A 20,182-nucleotide genomic window follows, 5' to 3' on the forward strand; every position below is an offset into this window, starting at 1 on the left:
GGGATGAGTCACTCAAACTTCACGGCCAATAACAGAAAGTCCCGAATACGATACAGTCAGGGAATCAACAGCTGTCTTCTTCAAGGGTGCAACCACCACTACATGGGACTCCAGGCATCTGAGTTCACTACTTTTTCACTCCTCCTTTTCGGTAGATATTTCCTCCAACACCAACTCAGGACATAGCTCCTCTGTGGCTGATGACACTGCTTCTTCCTTTCATTCTGACTTAGAGCACAAGTTTCCTAAGGTTCCAGCCATCTGGACAACAGCTGCCCCTCCAGCCAGGAGTTCGATCACAACCGGTCCCCGTACTATTTACCTTAGTGGTTTTTCGGCGATACTCGAGCTGTACCCCCAAGCTGGCCTCTATAGTCCTTCCCTGGCTTTTCCTTTGTCAAGAGGTGGTTTTAGCAGCAGTTAAAATTGTGCGCATCAGAAGACTGCAACACCCTTGGGAACTGTCCATCTTTAAGAACGTCACACGCATACCTTTTCTGAGTGGCCTTCCCTGTCGTAACATGTGCTTGATTTCCACAACTTTCGGGGCCACGAACACCTGTTGACTAGAGTTGAGCAGATCGGTTATAATCCGGATCGGGTTGCGGCAGAAGTCCGGATCCGATCCGGAATCCGCGTCCATGTAAATCAATGGGGAGCCGGATCCGGGACGAGAGAGAGAGAGAGAAAAAAAAAAAACGGATCCGGATCATGCACCCCGATTCCCGGGTACTGGTCGGACTCGGATCGGGCTCTCAAACCGTGCGGATCCAGATTTTGCGGATCCGGGTCCACTCAACACTACTGTTGACCAGTCCCGAACTCACAGATTCACCATCCCTTGCAATTCATATGTAGCTTGGTGGAAGGAGTTATATATTTTTTTCTGACAACAATCCATATATTGATCGTACATTCTGGTATGGTCATTTCATCGACGGTATACTCATGGTATGGTCATGCAACAGAGTGACCCTGCTGGAGTTCTTACGATATATTAATAATGCCAAGCGGTTTCTCGCTAAGCGTCCGGGAGTTCACAGGCATAACTTCTGTCATTATGGGATTCCTAAGGAGTCTGGACGTGGGACGGCAGGAAAGGAAAGGTGACCATCATGGTGTGTGTTGTAATGCTGGACTGGATTACACTGGGACTCACAAGACCAGTTAGATCTGAAGGAACCCAAAGGGAAGTTGCACTGGGTCTGATAATGTGCCAAACTGGTACATACTGTAAGATGTGTGCCCGCTATCTTGAATCGGAAGTTGTGATAGAGAATTAACCATACAGAAAAGAGTTGTGGTTTAAAGTGGACTGTTGGTCTCCTTGTGAGTGTGAGTCATCATCTGGTCCTTGCCAGCCAATTCCATTGGCACTATGTGATCCACATGGGTTCCCAGCCCACACGGCAAAAGTCCACACACCCAGCCAGGACCAGGTATATAGCTGGATGATTTAGGAAAACCTGCACTCGCAGGGGGTTGGACCCGATGGCCTTGAGGTCCCTACCAACTCTACCATTCTATGATAAGGTATTTCATGTAGCATACTGGAGTATCAGGAGTCAATCCCTCACTGGTGACTACCACCCTGTGCCACTCTACACAATGTGCAAACTGACAGCACTTTCTGTTGCTCAGATCAGCGGTAATGAGCCACCAACATAGCAGATCGTCAGAATACCCGACATACAGAGACCAGTGATGTCCCTTGCAGGAGTGGCACTGGTCTCTGCACGCTGGGTATTCTGACACTGCTCTGTTGCCAGCTTATTACTGCTGATTTGAGCGAGAAACATAGGGAGTGCTGTCATTGTGCTCAGTATGCAGGGACTAGCCCAACCCCTGAAACAAGTGTCACTAATGACGCTTTGTTTCTGACAGGTAGCAGAGGTTGCAGCAGTGACTGCAGCCTCTTCCCCCTGATGATGCCAGCATGCATCAAACAAAGCATCACCAGATGAAGTTATGAAAAAAATAGAATAGCAGTTAGTGTAGTTAGGGAAGGATAGGGAATTTTTAATACACGTATATTAGAAAATCATTTAGATTATGGCACTAAATAGTTAGGGATTTAGGAGGAAAATTATTTTGGCCTTCGAACCATCCCTTTCATATTTCTGATGTGTATAAAATTAGCATTTTTTTTTAATACTAAACAGTGTCAATTATGTAGCATCATGAAACTGAAATTAGGTAAAATCACTGTTATAAAATGCAGCAGGGACTGCTAATTCCCACCTTCAACACTAAGAATATCAGACAAAGCAAGCTGCTGCTAAGGGAAGAATCCACTACAATAATATATATCTACAAAGGGATATGAGAAAGGATGAACTTGGCTTCTCAGGATTACAGAACTCTTATTTATTGAATGCAAACGTATCCCATAGCACTGTATAGAGAATGCAAGACATCTGCCATTGTCCTCAGTTGCTCTCAGAAATTAATCTCATGCGCAGACACACCCCAGGGTTAACCATTAAGTTGTTTTGAGAGTGGGGGAGGAAGCAGGAGTGGCTGAAAAATATAGGCAAAAAGTACAAAACCCAATGCAGATAGCTATACTGCTGATCCACTCTGAGCTTTAATAATGGGCGACAGGCATTATCTGAGATTAATGGACTTGTCCAGTATAATATCAACGCAGGAGATTACTATTCCTCTACTTCTGATTATTATATATTTGCTCTGTCAACAATGCATATTTTTATATATATATATATATATGTATATATATGTGTGTGTATATATGTATATATATATATATATATATATATATATATATATATATACAGATAAATAAAAAAAAAACTAAAAAACCACAACAAATAATATACATATATATAAAACAAAATGTATATATATACATTATATAATATATATTTTTATATATATATATATATATATATACTGCTCATAAAAATAAAGGGAACACTAAAATACCATTGTGCTGTTTAAGTGTTCCCTCTATTTTTTTGAGCAGTATATATATATATATATATATATATATATATACATATATATATATACCGTATATATGTGTGTATGTGTGTGTACTGTAAAGACACACCCACATATAGAGCATTAAATTGGAGGAGGATGATTAATTAGTATAAAAATACAACACATAGTTAAAGATCCATGAGCCACATAGGAGCAATAAGGATATTTTGCATTGCACATGCTTTATCCACTTAGGATGGAAAGGTATATTATACAGAATATTTCAACTTTGCACATCCAGATTTATGAGCACATAGGACCAAGCATATTCTGCCTTCTATAGTATATTGTCACATTCAGATGTTGAAATTGTAATATCAGTGATTTTACAATGGTTTTACATAAGATTGAACCTACTACACTATCTTAGCATTCTCTTCTAAGAGTTAAAGTAAAAGCCAGATCTGCTACATCTGTAACTAAAGGCTGATTGCAATATGTAACTGTTATATCAGATTTTAAGGACACTGGCATTACTGAGAATCCAGATAAAAAGCTGCCAGAGCCAGAAAGAAAGATTAATATTTCTGCTTAAGCTTCTCTGGAGATTGAGGACCCCCCCCCCCCCACCTTCCCACCTCCCATCTGGATGGATGGAGACCATAAAACAGAATTTCTGTTAAGAGTTTTCAAGAATTATGGGATTATATAGAGCTTTACTTATGTAACAATGTGAATCCCACTTGTTATTTCTCTACTTTGCAGGAGGAGACTTGATATGGACTTAGCAATTTGTGTTGCAGGATTTCTTCTTTGCAGATCTGAGGAGTGGATATGGGGACACGAGGTTGGTGGGGGAGCCCCTGTACCCAGCATAGGGGGGGGGGGGGGGCTGGGGAATTAAGCAGAATCGCTGACATCAGCACTGCGGCAAAATGGACAGTTCCATCTGTGCGCCTGGAAATAAAGCTCTACTTCCCTCCTTCTCCATTCTCCTGTGCAGGATCTACTGCTGCAGCAGAGCAGATAATTCGTGCATTCCAGGGAGGAAGAGGTTAAATCATCCAATGTGGTAACCTAAGTAAATGCTTTTTTTTCCAAGCTATTGATCTTGCCTCGCAGTATAAAAGCCGGAGCGCAGGTGTCCCTCCCTCATTCTCTCTCCAAGATGAGTTTTGGCTCAGATCACTACCTTTCCTCCTCATACAGGAAGATTTTTGGAGACCCTCCTAGGTCAACCAGTCGCCTTGGAGGGAGCAGCTCTTCTTCCAGGACAACCATCTCTGGTCCCTTTAGGTCCCAGTCTGGGTCGCGCAGCAATGTCTCTTCCCAATCGTATAGGAGAGTTGGCCGATCAGGTGGCTATTTGTCTGGAGAAAACTTAGACCTGACTCAAACTTCAGTCTTGAACAATGAGTTTAAGATTATCCGTACCAATGAAAAGGAGCAGCTCCAAGGTCTCAATGATCGCTTTGCAATGTTCATTGAGAAGGTGCGGAACCTGGAACAGCAGAACAAGGTGCTGGAGACCGAGCTGATAGCCCTAAGGCAGAGGCAAGCCGAACCCTCCAGGCTTGGAGAGCTTTATCAGCAAGAGCTTAAAGATCTCCGGGCTCAAATAGAAGATCTGAACACTGAGAAGGCTCAGCTCATCCTAGAGAGGGACAGTCTTGAGGATGATCTCCAGAAACTCAAGGCTAAATATGAGGATGAGATCAGGATGAGAGAGGAAACTGAGTACGCCTTGAAGACGCACAAGAAAGATGTGGATGATGCCACCTTGGCTCGCTTGGATCTGGAAAAAAAGGTGGAATCTCTGCTGGATGAGATCTCGTTTATGAGAAAAGTCCATGAAGAAGAAGTTACAGAGTTGATGGCCATGATTCAAGCCTCCCAGGTCTCTGTAGAAATGGAGGTGTCTAAGCCTGATCTAACTTCAGCTTTGAAGGATATCCGTTCTCAGTATGAGTCTCTGGCAGCCAAAAACCTCCAATCTGCAGATGAGTGGTACAAGTCCAAATTTGCCAACCTGAGTGAGCAGGCATCTCGCAGCTCCGAAGTCATCAGAGCCAGCAGGGAGGAGATCAACGACTACAGAAGACAGCTCCAGTCCAAGACCATCGAGATGGAAAGTCTTCGTGGTACTAATGAGTCTCTGGACAGGCAGATCCAGGAGATGGAGGAAAGACACATTGCAGAGGCAGCAGGCATGCAGGTAAGGCTCCGGGTATAGTGTCCTGATACTATGGGATTTCTTGTGAGTTCTGTTGTGAGGACAGGGTGCACTTGCTATAGGGGCTGTAGCCAGTACCACCCTCCTTACCCTCCTTATCACATTGCTCTGTGGAGCTGACCCTGTCCATGGTGCTGATCCGGCTCTTGCTGCACCAGGTTCCCTATTGTCTTATATGAAGATAGATTTATTACTGGATACGTTTTCTTGCTGTTTTCACATTGTCTATTAACATTTATTATTATTATTAATTATTATAGCGCCATTTATTCCATGGCGCTTTACATGTGAAAGGGGTATACAAAATAGGGACAGGTACGGTACAATAATCATAAACAATACAAGGCACCGACAGGTACAGGAGGATAGAGGACCCTGCCCTAACATAAGGTTATAACAGGGAATCATTCACTTTATTAGCCAAAATCTGTTCCAGACATTTGCTAATGTACAGTACTTTGTATTTCCACAATAAATGCAGCTCACGGAATATGGGACCAATTAGATTTTCCTTGAACAGGTTAATCTGGAATCAGAAAAATGACTGTAATGCATTATAGATGAGGAGCCTTATGTAACACATTCGTGCAGGCATTAGCTGCTTCTGGTGCACTGGAAAGTAAAAAAAATCCTCTCCAGGAGGGCAGGAAGGGGGGAGAGGGGCAGGGAGGGGCAGGGAGGGGGGAGGAGGGGCAGGGAGGGGCAGGGAGGGGGGAGTAGGGGCAGGGAGGGGGAGGGAGGGGGGAGTAGGGGCAGGGAGGGGCAGGGAGGGGGGAGTAGGGGCAGGGAGGGGGGGGCGGAGCGACAGGGGGGCAGCAGAGGCTAACAAAGGCATTCTGGAGTGTTAGGGGCTCCATCCGAGGGGGGCAAGATAAAGAGGGAGGGAGGGGAGGGCTGATATCCTTTATTTTGTTTTTATTAAAAGTTAGTGGTTTTTTCTAAAATCTCTCATGGCTGTAATACCCATGTTATTAAGGGCAGAACAGCAGAACAATAACTATTATATTGGGACATGTATTTTCCAATTTAATTCTTGTCACTGTGTTTGCTCATGAAGAAAATGTTCACCATCTAAATATCAATCCAGCTATCTATTTTTATAAAGAAAAACTAATATATTTATTTATCATCTATTTATTTCATAAATTTTATGGATTTATCTGTTTGTTTTCTATTTGCCATATATTTACATAAGCATATATCACTGTCGAAACCTTCTGTAATATGTATCTATCTATCCCTCTATCTATCTATCTATCCATTATCTATCTATCTCTCTCATTATCTATCTATCTATCTATCTATCTATCTATCTATCTATATATATATCCATTATCTATCTATCTCTATCATTATCTATCTATCTATCTATCTCTATCATTATCTATCTATCTATCTATCTATCTATATATCCATTATCTATCTATCTATCTACCTATCTATCTATCGCTCATTAACTATCTATTTATCTCCCTATAAATCTATCTATCTACCTCTCATTAGCTATATATTTATCTATCTATCCATCTATCTATTATCTATCTATCTATCTATCGCTCGCTCTCATTATGTGTGTGTGTATATATATATATATATATATATATATATATTTATTTATTTATCTAACGCTCTTTATCTATATATTTATCTATCTCTCATCTATCAATCTTTCTATCTCTCTTTTCTCTATCTATTTTTCTATCTATGAATATATCTCTCATATACATGTATATTTATTTATCTATGTCTCATTATCTATATATTTATCCATCTCTCATTTTATATATATAAATATATATATATATATATATATATATATATACATATATATATATACAGAGAGAGAGAGAGAAATAGATAGATAGATAGATAGATATAGAGCTATCTCTCATTATCCTTATATTTATCTGTCTCTCATAAACTATCTATCTGTATATATTTATTTATTTAGCTATCTCTCATTATCTATCTATATGTGTGTGTGTGTGTATATATATATATATATATATATATATATATATATATGTATATAAATAATATTTACTTATTTATTTAGCTATCTCTCATATATTTATCTGTCATTATCTACCTACTTGCACATTCAACCTCTCACTACTATTTTGTATTCCATTTACAATTATACTATATCAAGCATAAAAACAATGTTGTAATATAAGTACAGTACAATTAGAAATAGTTGACTAAATATTTGTTTTTGAAGATGTATATTCACTTTTATGTGTAAGGGAATTGTTGGAGATACTTAAAATCATCTTCCGATAGATGACACATCTTGCATAGTATAACCATTCTGGTAGCAAATATTAGATCCCCCCCACATAACTTCCGTCGCCATCTTTAGCAGGGAGTGGCACCTTGTCTTTATTCCTTTAGCCTTCATGGCGTGTGGCACAGCTAAGCTGATAACCTAGTTTTGTATCCGAGCTTTAGAGAAGAGTTACAGAAGGCATAAAGTAGAAACCAAGGTGTGCACAGTATTATTCCAGCAACCAAACTCCCTGAGGATTCTGTAGGCTTCATTTCCCAGGCAACCTCCAAGGGAGACCAAACTAATTTTCGCATTTCTCTTACTCCTTTTTCTTTTTCATGCTGGCATATTGCAGTCATATCTTATATGGAACTGATTTCTTAAAGTGTAAAATAAATTTGTGAAAAACAGAGTCAGAGATCTGACGTAAATTTAAATGTAACACAATAGGGATTGCGTTACTTTGTATCACGCAAAGTTGAGATGGTGAAAGTGATTGTTCCAGAAATAGCTCAATTTTCACGTGGTTTTACTTTTAATGAAATGGGACTGAGGTGCAATACCAGACACAGACTCTAGACAAAGGTGGCGCTGTTTCCAAGAGAAGTGTGCTGTTCACAAATACAGTCGTGTGATATTTATTCTTGCTGCTTCCTGACACAATAAATAAAAACTCTGGACTTACAAATGTACGAGTTGCTAATCTCAATATCCCCTTTGAAACTGCCCATCCCCCACTTTGGTCCAGCTATCTGAGATCAGGTATTTGATTGATTGGGTCCTCTCACTGAAGCATGCTCCTTAACCCTTGATTTCATTTATTAAGAAAAGGGATATTTTCCTCCAATTAGAATAGAAATTGCTCTTAGAATCATTTTTTTTTTTTGTTTGATTAACCATTTATTTGTAGATGATATTGGATCCAAGAGACTCTATTACTTTATCTATTTACAAATCAACATCCTTGAAAGGGAAAACTACAACACTCAGATCGATCCCACGTGCACCTAGAGATTTCCAAAGTATATACAGCTTCAAAGTGAAGATCTATATAATTATTCATTTACAGTATTGACAAATGGTTGCAATGTTCAATTTCCTTCTGCCACATTTCATTCTTAGTTCCTTCATGACTGTTTTTTTAGTACTTTGTTTCACTAGAAGTGCTAAGAATGTGATTGATAGAATTAAGAATGGTTTCAACAATACCCTTGGGCGCTACAAAATCTATGACAAAGAGCAGCTGAGTCAGGACTTAGAAACTCCTTTGTTGATACTTTAGATATATCACATTTAAATAGCATCTTTGTGATATCATTTCTTTACTTTTTCTATAATTTCAGCTCTTTTGATTTCATAAAAGTGTCAGCAAGAATATCAAGTTTGTTTGCTATTAATTAGAGCTCCAGTTTAAATTAAATTATAAGGTTATTTAGAGCAGTTCACCCTTGTGCACTCAAAGTACTAAACACACCAGATTTGTTAGCAGCACATTGTTGACTCTTTCGAGCAAAAAATAAAAAAATAAAAAATCAGCACAAAAAAAAAGCCATGATATAAGCTAGTGTGTTTAGAAACATTTATATATGCACAGTCATTATATGCATAATCTTTGTACTTCATTGGTCTACAACTTCTGGTCCTCCAAAATTACTACTCCCACTATGACCTGACAGACAATGTACAAAAAATAGCTAAATATAAGTTTGTCTTCTAATGCATTTTACCCCCATTCTGAGAGGGACACAGGCCGTAGCTGAGAGGTTTACCATCTGTTAATTTAGGAGGTGATTGCTCTTCCAGAACTGTGACTATATGCAAATGTATAGTACTATAATGGGTGTAAGAGGTGCTGGCAGGGTAAATTATGAGGTGCACTGAAGACTGGGCCTGGCCAGATGACCCTGATTCTAAACATCACTTGGTCTTTTAAGGGGAATTTTGCAATCTGGATCTGTATGTATCACATATCAAATATAAGCCTTGCTGCCTTTATTGTTACCCAAAACATTTTATAACATTACTGGCACACTACATAATACAATCACTCTCTCTTATTGATTAAAGGATGCAATTAATCAATTGGAAAATGAACTGAGGAGCACAAAAGGTGAAATGGCTCGCCATCTGCGGGAATATCAGGACCTACTAAATGTCAAGATGGCCCTGGACATTGAAATAGCAGCATACCGGTAATTTCTTACTATATTATTATTATTATTTATTATATTTCATGGTGCTTTACATGTGAAAATGGGTACACAATAAAAACAAGTACAATAATCATGACCAATACAAGGCACAGACTGGTACAGGAGGAGAGAGGACCCTGCCCACGAGAGCTCACAGTCTATAGGAGGAGAGAGGACCCTGCCCACGAGAGCTCACAGTCTATAGGAGGAGAGAGGACCCTGCCCACGAGAGCTCACAGTCTATAGGAGGAGAGAGGACCCTGCCCACGAAGGCTCACAGTCTATAGGAGGAGAGAGGACTCTGCTCCCGAGGGCTCACAGGCTACAGGAGGAGAGAGGACTCTGCTCCCGAGGGCTCACAGGCTATAGGAGGAGAGAGGACGCTGCCCACGAGGGCTCACAGTGTACAGGAGGAGAGAGGACCCTGCCCCCGAGGGCTCACAGTCTACAGGAGGAGAAAAGACCCTGCCCCCAAGGGCTCACAGTCTACAGGAGGAGAGAGGACCCTGCCCACGAGGGCTCACAGTCTACAGGAGGAGAGAGGACGCTGCCCACGAGGGCTCACAGTCTACAGGAGGAGAGAGGACGCTGTCCTCGAGGGCTCACAGTCTACAGGAGGAGAGGGGATACTGCCCACGAGGGCTCACAGTCTGCAGGAGGAGAGATGACCCTGCTCCCAAGGTCTCATAGTGTACAGGAGGAGAGAGGACCCTGCCCCAAGGGCTCACAGTGTACAGGAGGAGAGAGGACACTGCCCACAAGAGCCCATAGTCTACAGGAGGAGAGATGACCCTGCTCCCAAGGTCTCATAGTCTACAGGGGGAGAGAGGACCCCGCCCCCGAGGGCTCACAGTGTACAGGAGGAGAGAGGACCCTGCCCATGAGGGATCACAGTGTACAGGAGGAGAGAGGACACTGCCCACAAGAGCCCATAGTCTACAGGAGGAGAGATGACCCTGCTCCCAAGGTCTCATAGTCTACAGGGGGAGAGAGGACCCCGCCCCCGAGGGCTCACAGTCTAGTTTGCATTTTTATTTGTGTGTCTATGAAAAAACTAGTTACATCTGTAAAATATATAGGATCATGTATAAATAATAACATTGACAGTAATCGTCCTAAAGTCTTTCACTATTTCTATCAATTCCAAAATATTCCTTTTTAATGATTAATTATTTTATTCTAAATGTATTATTGTCTTAATTTTTCATTGTGTAATATGTTTGTAATATCTGTATCTAAATGGGTATCTGAAAGCTGAACATTTAAAAAGGAATTATGTATGTGGTATTACAACTATGCATTTGGCTGGAATAATATATACATATTGTACAAACATATGTATATATACAAACATTTTGAGAAAAGTAAACCAGGCAACAGGAGATTGTTTAACATTTCAAGATAGCAAAAGCATATATTTTATTAAAAGAGTACCTGAGGTCAAACGTTGCCAGTTTTTGCTCTTTTCTATTCCCACTAATTCTAAAGTTGTCATTTTTTTATTAGACCATACCCCATACATTATTATTTTTTTTTTTAATAAATGTCCAACTTATAGCGACCTATTTATGTATATAGACTAGCCAATGCATTTTCTATCTCTGCAGAGGCCTTGACTTTTAGCTGTGCAGGGCAACTGCAGCGCTGCTTCATTCAAGTGAATGAGTCAGCTGTGGTTTCCGGCAAAGCCAGGTGTCCAGGGGCAATACAATAAAAAACAATGAGCAGGCCGCCAAAATTAATCCACACTGCAGCCCATTCATTACCAGGATCTATGAATATCCCGGAGGATAGATCCCCTCAATCATAAAGTGACGGCATATCCTGGCACTATGACATAATTTTATGGGATGAGAATATCCTGGAACATTGCTGCAATGTCTATGGGCAGCCCTCGGGAAGGGTACTGTGTGTTAAATAGGCAGTCTTTGTACTGTGGGAGCTGGAGGAGGACATTGATAAAGTAAGATGCAGGCAATATGTGCCTAAAGGCCCCTAAGATTATTATTATTATTAATATTATAATTATTATTATCATTATTATTATTTATTATTATAGCGCCATTTATTCCATGGCACTTTACATGTGAAAGGGGTATACATAATAGAGACAAGTACAATAATCATAAACAATACAAGGCACAGACTGGTACAGGAGGAGAGCGGTCCCTGCTCACGACGGATCACAGTCTACAAGGGATAGGTGAGGATACAGTAGGTGAGGGTAGAGCTGGTTGTTCGGCGTTATATCAGACTGAGGGTTACAGCAGGTTGTAGGCTTGTCGGAAGAGGTGGGTCTTCAGGTTCCTTTTGAGGCTTGTCAAGGTAGGCGAGAGTCTGATATGTTGTGGCAGAGCATTCCAGAGTAAGGGGGAGGCACGGGAGAAATCTTGGATACGATGGTGGGAAGAGGAGATGAGAGGGGAGCAGAGGAGATCTTGTGAGGATCAAAAGTTACGTGCAGGTAAGTACCGGGAGACTAGGTCACAGATGTAGGGAGGAGACAAGTTGTGGATGGCTTTGTATGTCATTGTTAGGGGTACTTTACACATTGCGACATCGCTAGCATCGGCTAGCGATGCCGAGTGCGATAGTACCCACCCCCATCGCACATGCGATATGTGGTTATTGCTGCCGTAGCGAACATTATCGCTACGGCAGCTTCACACGCACATACCTGCTCGGCGACGTCGCTGTGACTGCCGAACTATCCCTTCTTCAAGGGGGAGGTGCGTTCGGCGTCACAGCGACGTCACTAATCGGCCGGCCAATAGAAGCGGAGGGGCGGAGATGAGCGGGACATAACATCCCGCCCACCTTTTCCCTTCCGCATTGCCATCGGGAAGCAGGTAAGGAGATGTTTGTCGCTCCTGCGGGTTTACACACAGCGATGTTGGAGCTGCAGGAATGACAAACAACATCGTACCCACGGTCGACCCGACATTATGGAAATGAACGACGATACACAGATCAACGATTTTCGACGCTTTTGCGATCGTTTATCGTCGCACCTAGGATTTACACGTTGCGATGTCACTACCGGCGCCGGATGTGCGTCACTAATGACGTGACCCTGACGATATTTCGGAAGCGATGTCGCAACGTGTAAAGCCCCCTTTAGTGTTTTGAACTGTAGTCATTGGGCAATGGGAAGCCAGTGAAGGGATTGGCAGAGAGGAGAGGTCGGGGAGTAGTGGGTGAACAGGTGGATTAGCCTAACATATATATATATTTGGTATTCTTTAAGATTGTTAATTTTTTGTTATGATTTTTGTTTTCCAGGAAATTGTTGGAGGGTGAGGAGACCAGGTTTAGCACCAGCGGAATCAGCATTATGCCTCCAAACCCAACCCAGAGTTATTCTTATCAGCCCCGAGTCCATATTTCATCCTCTAAGATATCGGCTTCCACAAGGAAAGATGAAGCAGATGCGGGCAGCAAAATAAGCTCTAAAACATCTACTCACAGAGGAGAAACCTATGAAGAAATAATTGAAGAAACTGTTGTTTCAACCAAAAAAATAGAGAAGTCGGACCAGAATGATGGATTTAATGGTAAACCTTAGGCAGCTAGTAATTTACCAATTTCTCCCTTAGAATTTTCACTTTTGTCATGGATTCATTCACTCGTAGAGATCACCGCTAATGCTTGTATCATATATGGTCACAGAGGTTTTCTAAGAAAGTGCATTCATGTTGGAAATCACAATGTAAATGAATTTTAGGCATGTAGTCCATGACCCCTCGACAAGTTCAGAACCATAAGTCCTAGTATGTCTCTCCAGCCTACAATGAAGAAGAGAAGAGAAGACTTGAAGAGCAGTCATTGGCCAACTGTAGAAGATACTAATGGATCTCCGAGACAAAACCAATGGAGAGCATTCACAAACTTTTCATGTTTTACTTTGTTCCAATTCTGGTGTATGTTCCCAAACAATGATAATGGAAGACAGGAATAATTTCTCTTCTTAGAGATAGTGGGAATTTAAAGGGAATCTGTCACCAGATTTGGCAACTATAAGCTGCGGCCATCACAGTGAACCGTTATATACAGCATTCCGGAACACTGTATATACGAGCCCAGGCCACACCGTAGAACATAAAAACACTTTTATAATACTCACCTAGAGGGCGCTCCAGTCCAATGGGTGTTGCTGCTCTCTGGTCTCGCGTCTCCTCTCTGTGGCGATCACCGTCCTTCTGCCAAGCTGAGTATGGATGATGTGTCCTGCGCAGGCACATTTTAATTTGCCCTGCTGAGGGTAGATCAAAGTATTGTAGTGCGCATGGGCGGAGCGGTCTTTACCCATTCCTCACACCTGCGTATTAGGCATGGGGCAGATCAAAGTGCGATTGTGCAGGACCGCAATGTCGGTTTGTGTGGATGACGTAGGACATGTGATCCTTACTTGGCTGGGAAGAAGGAGTGCGGAGATCGCCGCAGAGAGGAGACGCCAGACCGAGAGCAGCGACACCAATCGGACTGCTACCTAGGTGAGTATTATAAGAGTGTTTTTTACATTCTACAGAGCGGCATGAGCTCTTATATACGGTATTCTGGAATACTGTACATAAGAACTCACTGGTGGTGGCCGCAGCTTATAGTCGCCAAATCTGGTGACTGGTTCCCTTTAACTTATGTCCGTGCATCATGTAAATTGCGGAAAACAATTGGTGTTCAGATTCGCTGGAGAATTTGCAGGAATATCTGTATGTTTTATGATTTTCTTGCAGATTTCAACCTGTGCGTTGCAAATCGTGAAATCTGCATTGTATCCTTCACCATAATTTGACATATTGTGAATCTAAAATCTGTGTTGCAAGTCAATTTCCATGTGGAGATTTAATAGAATCTCATCTACTTTGCTGCTACTGTTTTACGCTGCTGTTCCTCTGCCTAAAAATCCGAACAGACAATTGTCAGTGTATCTAAAAATATGGACATCCCCTTTTAAGAGTTTTTTTTTCCATTTTCCTTTTCCCGAAATAGAGTCACCTCCGCTTATAGGCTTATTGTAGTTCATCCTCATTGAAATGAATGAAAATATCTGACCCATGCTGTGGTGGTGCTGAAAATAGTGGTGCTGAAAACAAAACAACCAAGATCCTTTTTTTTTAGCTGCAGAAAGAAAGAATTATAAAAAAAAGAATCATATTGGCTACATTAGTAATGAAATTAAACTTTGGGTTCAGGCGCTCTGAGGTTATGTGCATACGGTGACCTTACACGCCGGAGTTCCGGCATAGTTTTTACAGCAGAAGATGCTGGCGGCATTTTCCTGAAGTGCGTTTTCTATCGTCTTCTATGTCGTTTTTGATTTGCCATCTACGTTTTTGTTTTTTTATATGAAATAGTGGTAACTTCCAACCTCCAGATTAGACCGATCACTTCTCTTGTTTGCTTCTTGGCTTTTGAAGGCTGAAACAGTTAAAGAAGAAGTTACAAAAGACTGAGCATGTGCACAGCAAGTCATTTTGATATTGCGGTGCGTATGTTACTTCTTTTTTTACGTCTTTTTTTTACCACTTGGTATCTGCCATGTGCGGCATAGATCCTAACATTTGTCCTAACATTTCTTAATACTGTACTTTTCTAATATGTTTGATACTAATGAAGTATCAAGAAGTAAGATAAATATTTCTTCATTCGGTGAATTCCAAGTTAAGCTAAATTTACAGGAAAAGAACCAGACAGTCTCTTGAATGTCTCTGAATGCAAATATGGGTGCAAGAGCTATCTTGTCCTGTATTTTGGGTATCTTCATATAATCATGTCCATAACAATACCTTAAACCAGGTTCTTCCACGCCAGGGGCCATGACCATGCTGATATGATGGATGCATGATGCAGACTTCTAGATCTCATGAGTAGACCATTCCATAGTGTATTGTCATAGTCACTCATTATTGAAAAGCACATCACTCCTTAATCTACTACTTAGTTTAGGACACAGTCTAAAATGTGCACTTAGTTTTTAGACATTTGGATGTATGGAAACTCAACTAGTATCCAATTCTAACGGAAATGTGGGGATTATTGAAATTTAAAGCACATTGGAATTTGTGGGCATTTCAGATTATCACAACCTGTTTTTCTGATAAGCAACCAACGTTTTCTTCTAGAACACCTAGTACTGTAATACACAACTACTGTAAGTCACCTTTATCCTACAAAGCCGGTAGCGTTACACGAACACTAATATTATCAGGCTAGTTACAATGAGATGACTTGGTACAGAAGCCGGTAATGAACTGCAATATACAGCAAAGTGAGGCATAATACTATCTATCCGGAGGGGTTACATACATGGTGCAAATCACAGTAAAGGCGTGTGCACATATAGACTCTTTATAATGCCTTACGACTAGTGACATTCTTCCAGTTACTGTCTTGATGTATGTTGTATGTTTACTATTTGCCCACTGGTGTCGTGGCAATGATTAATGGCATTTCTTAGGGCATTTTTTTATCATAATACCCTGAAATGTTAAAAATCAATGATAACAACATAGAGAGGAAGTAACATTGTTGTGCCTGCAGACAAGATATGAAATAAAAGTCATAAAATCCAACTATGTTTCTGTGTTTATTTTCGGGTGACAGACAGTCCTGTGGTGTCTGGCTATAGAAGGTCACAGTGTTTGGCTACCCAAACTGCTCCCTGACCTTCTATTATTTCTGCTTGGTTATCATCTCTTTCCCTTTAGGACCCTGCGGAGTTCCTCACTCTTTCAGCTGCTTTTCATCAGCACTTTCCTTGTGTCTTTATATACCTTCAATTCCTATTACTCGATGCTGGTGATAGCTTTTCTACCCTTTACAAGTCTTCAGTGCAAGCAGTCGGCTTACATACATCTGGAGAATCTTTGTGGTTGTTGCACTTCCTCTCCCTGAGTCATCTGGAGATAAGTTGTTTGTTCACTTTCCCTGTTTGTTATTCCTATGTCTCCTTTAGTGCTTAGTGGGGTTGACTACGCACTCATCCCATCCGCTCTTTACCTAGGGACTACTTCAGGGTCAGTTATCCAGCTCGGCGCATAGGTGCGGAATCTATCTACGGTATTGAGGGAAACCAGGGCCCAGCAGCAGGGTTGGTCATCATCTCCCCCTTCCCTAAACACAGGCTTTCATTTCTCTTTTGCCATTCGTTTGGTACTTCCCCATACCTAGTGGGACAGTTACTCAAAGTGGTGATAATAGTTTTCCAGCAAAAATTTGACAGATTGCAATTCTAGAATATCAAGGTTAAATATCAAAAATTATTTATTGTTCATAGAAGCCAAACAGATTCCACAATTTTTGTTATTTTATTTGAATTTTCATCATTAGATCTCTGTTTTATGGGTGAAGATGGTGATGGTCCATGAAAAGGTCTATATTAACTAATAAAGACCTTCTATGGTGTACTGAATATTTCAAGTCTGCATGGAGAAATGTGACGATATGACAATCACTTTCCTGTAAAACACTAATTTTAAGATTAAAATGTTTATCGCTTGGCCTAATACAAGATAAGGAAAAATGGAGATGGTGATAACAGCCATGTTACTAAGCATCAAATAGGAATGAATGGGGCATTCTGCGCAGGTGGTGAAGATCCAAAGAAGATCCAAGGAAACAGGAACGGTAGTGATGTGGTTATTAGCAATGCATTTTGAGTAGCAATGAGTGGACCAATGGAAGGTCGGTTTGGTAGTCAGACTTTAGGTAGAGTTCGGTTCTGGACCCGAACTTGACCTGAACTCCAATGGAAGTCACTGATTGGGCATTTCAGGTGTCCGTCCACATGCAGCCAGCCAAAAACAGATCACTTCTGGGGGGCGGGTGTGATGAGGTTTTCCCATTTTCTTTGTGTGGTGCACGCTTTATTCGATTATGCTGATGCTACCCCCAGTGTGAGCCGATCAAACGCTGCAAGCGGCTCGCACTGGGCACGGCACCGAGCGTACCCGAGCACAGCGATATTCGCGCGAGTGGTCAGCATACGTAAAGCATCCAATCTCTTTTTTTTTGTTAAGTTTGTGTTTGGCACAAACACCAAACCTTGAGTTTGCTCATCTCTAGTTTTGAGGTAATCCAGACTCTTCATCAAGAAAAAAACATAAATTGTGAGTCTGTGTGTTGTTTTCCTGATGAAGAAGTTGGATGACTTTGAATTGTGTTGATAAAAAACTACATCACTACTGTTCCTGTTTCTTTGGATCTTCATTCATTCCTTCTTGGCACTTTACCGGTTTTCTAACTCGTGTGGCTGCAGCAGCTGATATTTTCTGGGCTTTTTATATGTTGTGGATCACAAAACTGAACAGGTGAGTATTACTTTTTACTACTGTCACTAGTCATCAGATGAAACCCTCTGACGCGATCTTGTTCCCTAGCTTTTCTCTATTACTAAGCATGACAAACAGAGAAGCCCCCTTTTTTCTTTCTACCCCCTGTCCAAATTCCTGGCAGATAAAGCAGACCCACTGGAAGTAGAACGTATATGAAATCTGGGGTTAAAGCGTTATCATTAAAAAATGGCATTTTAACAATTTAGGAGAAAAATTAGTTTCAAATGTAGCAGCTTTTTGGACAACTGAGGTACTTGTGCTAAATGCTCCCCCCCCCCAAAAAAAAACCAACAACCATGAGATGTTGTGATGGTAATCCAAAAATGGATTATTCAGCCTTAAAATGATAGAAAAATAATACCAACATACCCCACACCCAGGACACTATGGCAGTACTTGAGCCCTGACTAACCACTAAGGCAAATCATAGATTTAGGGAGGTTCATCCTCAGCACGCTGCTTCACAATCCCCTACACGATGCCCGTTCTCTTGGCATAGACCACCTGTCTGTCTCTGAGTGGTCCATAGTTCACCTGTTTTATACAAGACACATTCAGCACTGGCTGCAAGGGATGGCCATGGTCTAATTAGGGGGCCTCGTAGCCAAATGGCGGATGCAATCTGCCATTAGACAACCCAGCAGGATCATAATTGCATCTTGGGGGGACAATGTGGGTCAGAGAGGTTCCTCCTGTTTTTTTCCTCATTAGATGCCTTGGTCACTCTTTGCCGGAGTTAAACTGTGGCAATTAGAGCTATCTCCAATCGCAGCTAATGCCAGCGAACGTATGCTCTGAGTCGTGTGGCCTGTCAACATTGGCTGTACACCATATTGTTTCAATCCTTTTCATCCCTGTTTTTGGGTAGGTCTACAATAGCTTCACACATCAAATGCAAATTATTTTCAGGTTTTTATTATGTATAGATTTTTTAAAAAACGTTTTCTTTAAGTTTTGACATTTTGTTTTCTGCGTCACATATGTCAGCTTTGCCGAGTAGACTGGGGCTGAATGATCAGATTCTGTATGCAGTTTCTTTGTTACTTTTTTATCAGGGGAAGAAAGTTGTACTTCATGTCTTCCAGGAGAAAGTAATATGGATGACACTTCTCTGTCCGGTGACCCTGGAAAAGAAGAAAATAAGGGAAGGTATCTAAAATAAAAACATATAGATACAGCATATATATATATATATATATATATGTGTATATATATTATGTATACAGTGCAGACCAAACGTTTGGACACACCTTCTCATTCACAGAGTTTTCTTTATTTTCAGGACTCTGAAAATTGTAGATTCACATTGAAGGCTTCAAAATCATGAATTAAAACATGTGGAATGAAATACTTAAAAAAATAATGTCTTATATTCTAGGTTCTTCAAAGTGGCCACCTTTTGCTTTGATTACTGCTTTGCACACTCTTGGCATTCTCTTCATGAGCTTCAAGAGGTAGTCACTAGAAATGGTTTTCCAACAGTCTTGAAGGAGTTCCCAGAGATGCTTAGCACTTGTTGGCCCTTTTGCCTTCACTCTGCGGTCCAGCTCACCCCATACCATCTGGATTGGGTTCAGGTCTGGTGACTGTGGAGACCAGGTCATCTGGCGTAGCACCCCATCACTCTCCTTCTTAGTCAAATAGCCTTTACACAGCCTGGAGGTGTGTTTGGGGTCATTGTCCTGTTGAAAAATAAATGATGGTCCAAATAAACGCAAACCGGATGGAATAGCACGCCACTGCAAGATGCTGTGGTAGCCATGCTGGTTCAGTATGCCTTCAATTTTGAATAAATCCCCAACAGTGTCACCAGCAAAGCACCCCCACACCATCACACCTCCTCCTCCATGCTTCACGGTGGGAACCAGCCATGTAGAGTCCATCCATTCACCTTTTCTAATCTAATGTCCATTCCTTTGTGTTCTTAGCCCAAACAAGTCTCTTCTGCTTGTTGTCTGTCCTTAGCAGAGGTTTCCTAGCAGCTATTTTACCATGAAGGCCTGCTGCACAAAGTCTCCTCTTAACAGTTGTTCTAGAGATGAGAAGGTGTGTCCAAACGTTTGGTCTGTACTGTAAATATATATATATATATATATATATATTTCTTTATAACAATTTGGGTTTTTGCAACAGCTATTTCAGTTTCATATATCTAATAACTGATGGACTGAGTAATATTTCTGGATTGAAATGAGGTTTATTGTTCTAA

The 20,182-nt window shown here is 41.1% G+C and overlaps 1 protein-coding gene across 1 annotated transcript; it reads left to right on the plus strand.

The window, feature by feature from the left end:
- Positions 1-3,929: 3,929 nt before the first annotated feature.
- INA (internexin neuronal intermediate filament protein alpha) lies at positions 3,930-16,212 on the plus strand. Its single transcript, XM_075348614.1, has 3 exons — positions 3,930-5,161; positions 9,516-9,640; positions 12,923-16,212. The coding sequence occupies exons 1-3, from the start codon at positions 4,115-4,117 to the stop codon at positions 13,203-13,205; spliced, it is 1,455 nt and encodes a 484-aa protein (XP_075204729.1). The 5' UTR covers positions 3,930-4,114; the 3' UTR covers positions 13,206-16,212.
- The last annotated feature ends 3,970 nt before the right edge of the window (positions 16,213-20,182 follow it).

This window comes from Anomaloglossus baeobatrachus, chromosome 5 (genome assembly GCF_048569485.1).
Source record: "Anomaloglossus baeobatrachus isolate aAnoBae1 chromosome 5, aAnoBae1.hap1, whole genome shotgun sequence".
Classification (NCBI taxonomy): Eukaryota; Metazoa; Chordata; class Amphibia; order Anura; family Aromobatidae; genus Anomaloglossus; species Anomaloglossus baeobatrachus.

What these genes read in the sequence shown, in the direction of transcription:
- INA (XM_075348614.1), top strand. Translation starts at nt 4,115, where the DNA reads ATGAGTTTTGGCTCAGATCACTACCTTTCCTCCTCATACAGGAAGATT. An exon ending in CAGAGGCAGCAGGCATGCAG is followed by an intron (nt 5,162 to 9,515) that starts GTAAGGCTCCGG and finishes TATTGATTAAAG; the next exon opens with GATGCAATTAATCAATTGGA. An exon ending in ATTGAAATAGCAGCATACCG is followed by an intron (nt 9,641 to 12,922) that starts GTAATTTCTTAC and finishes TTTGTTTTCCAG; the next exon opens with GAAATTGTTGGAGGGTGAGG.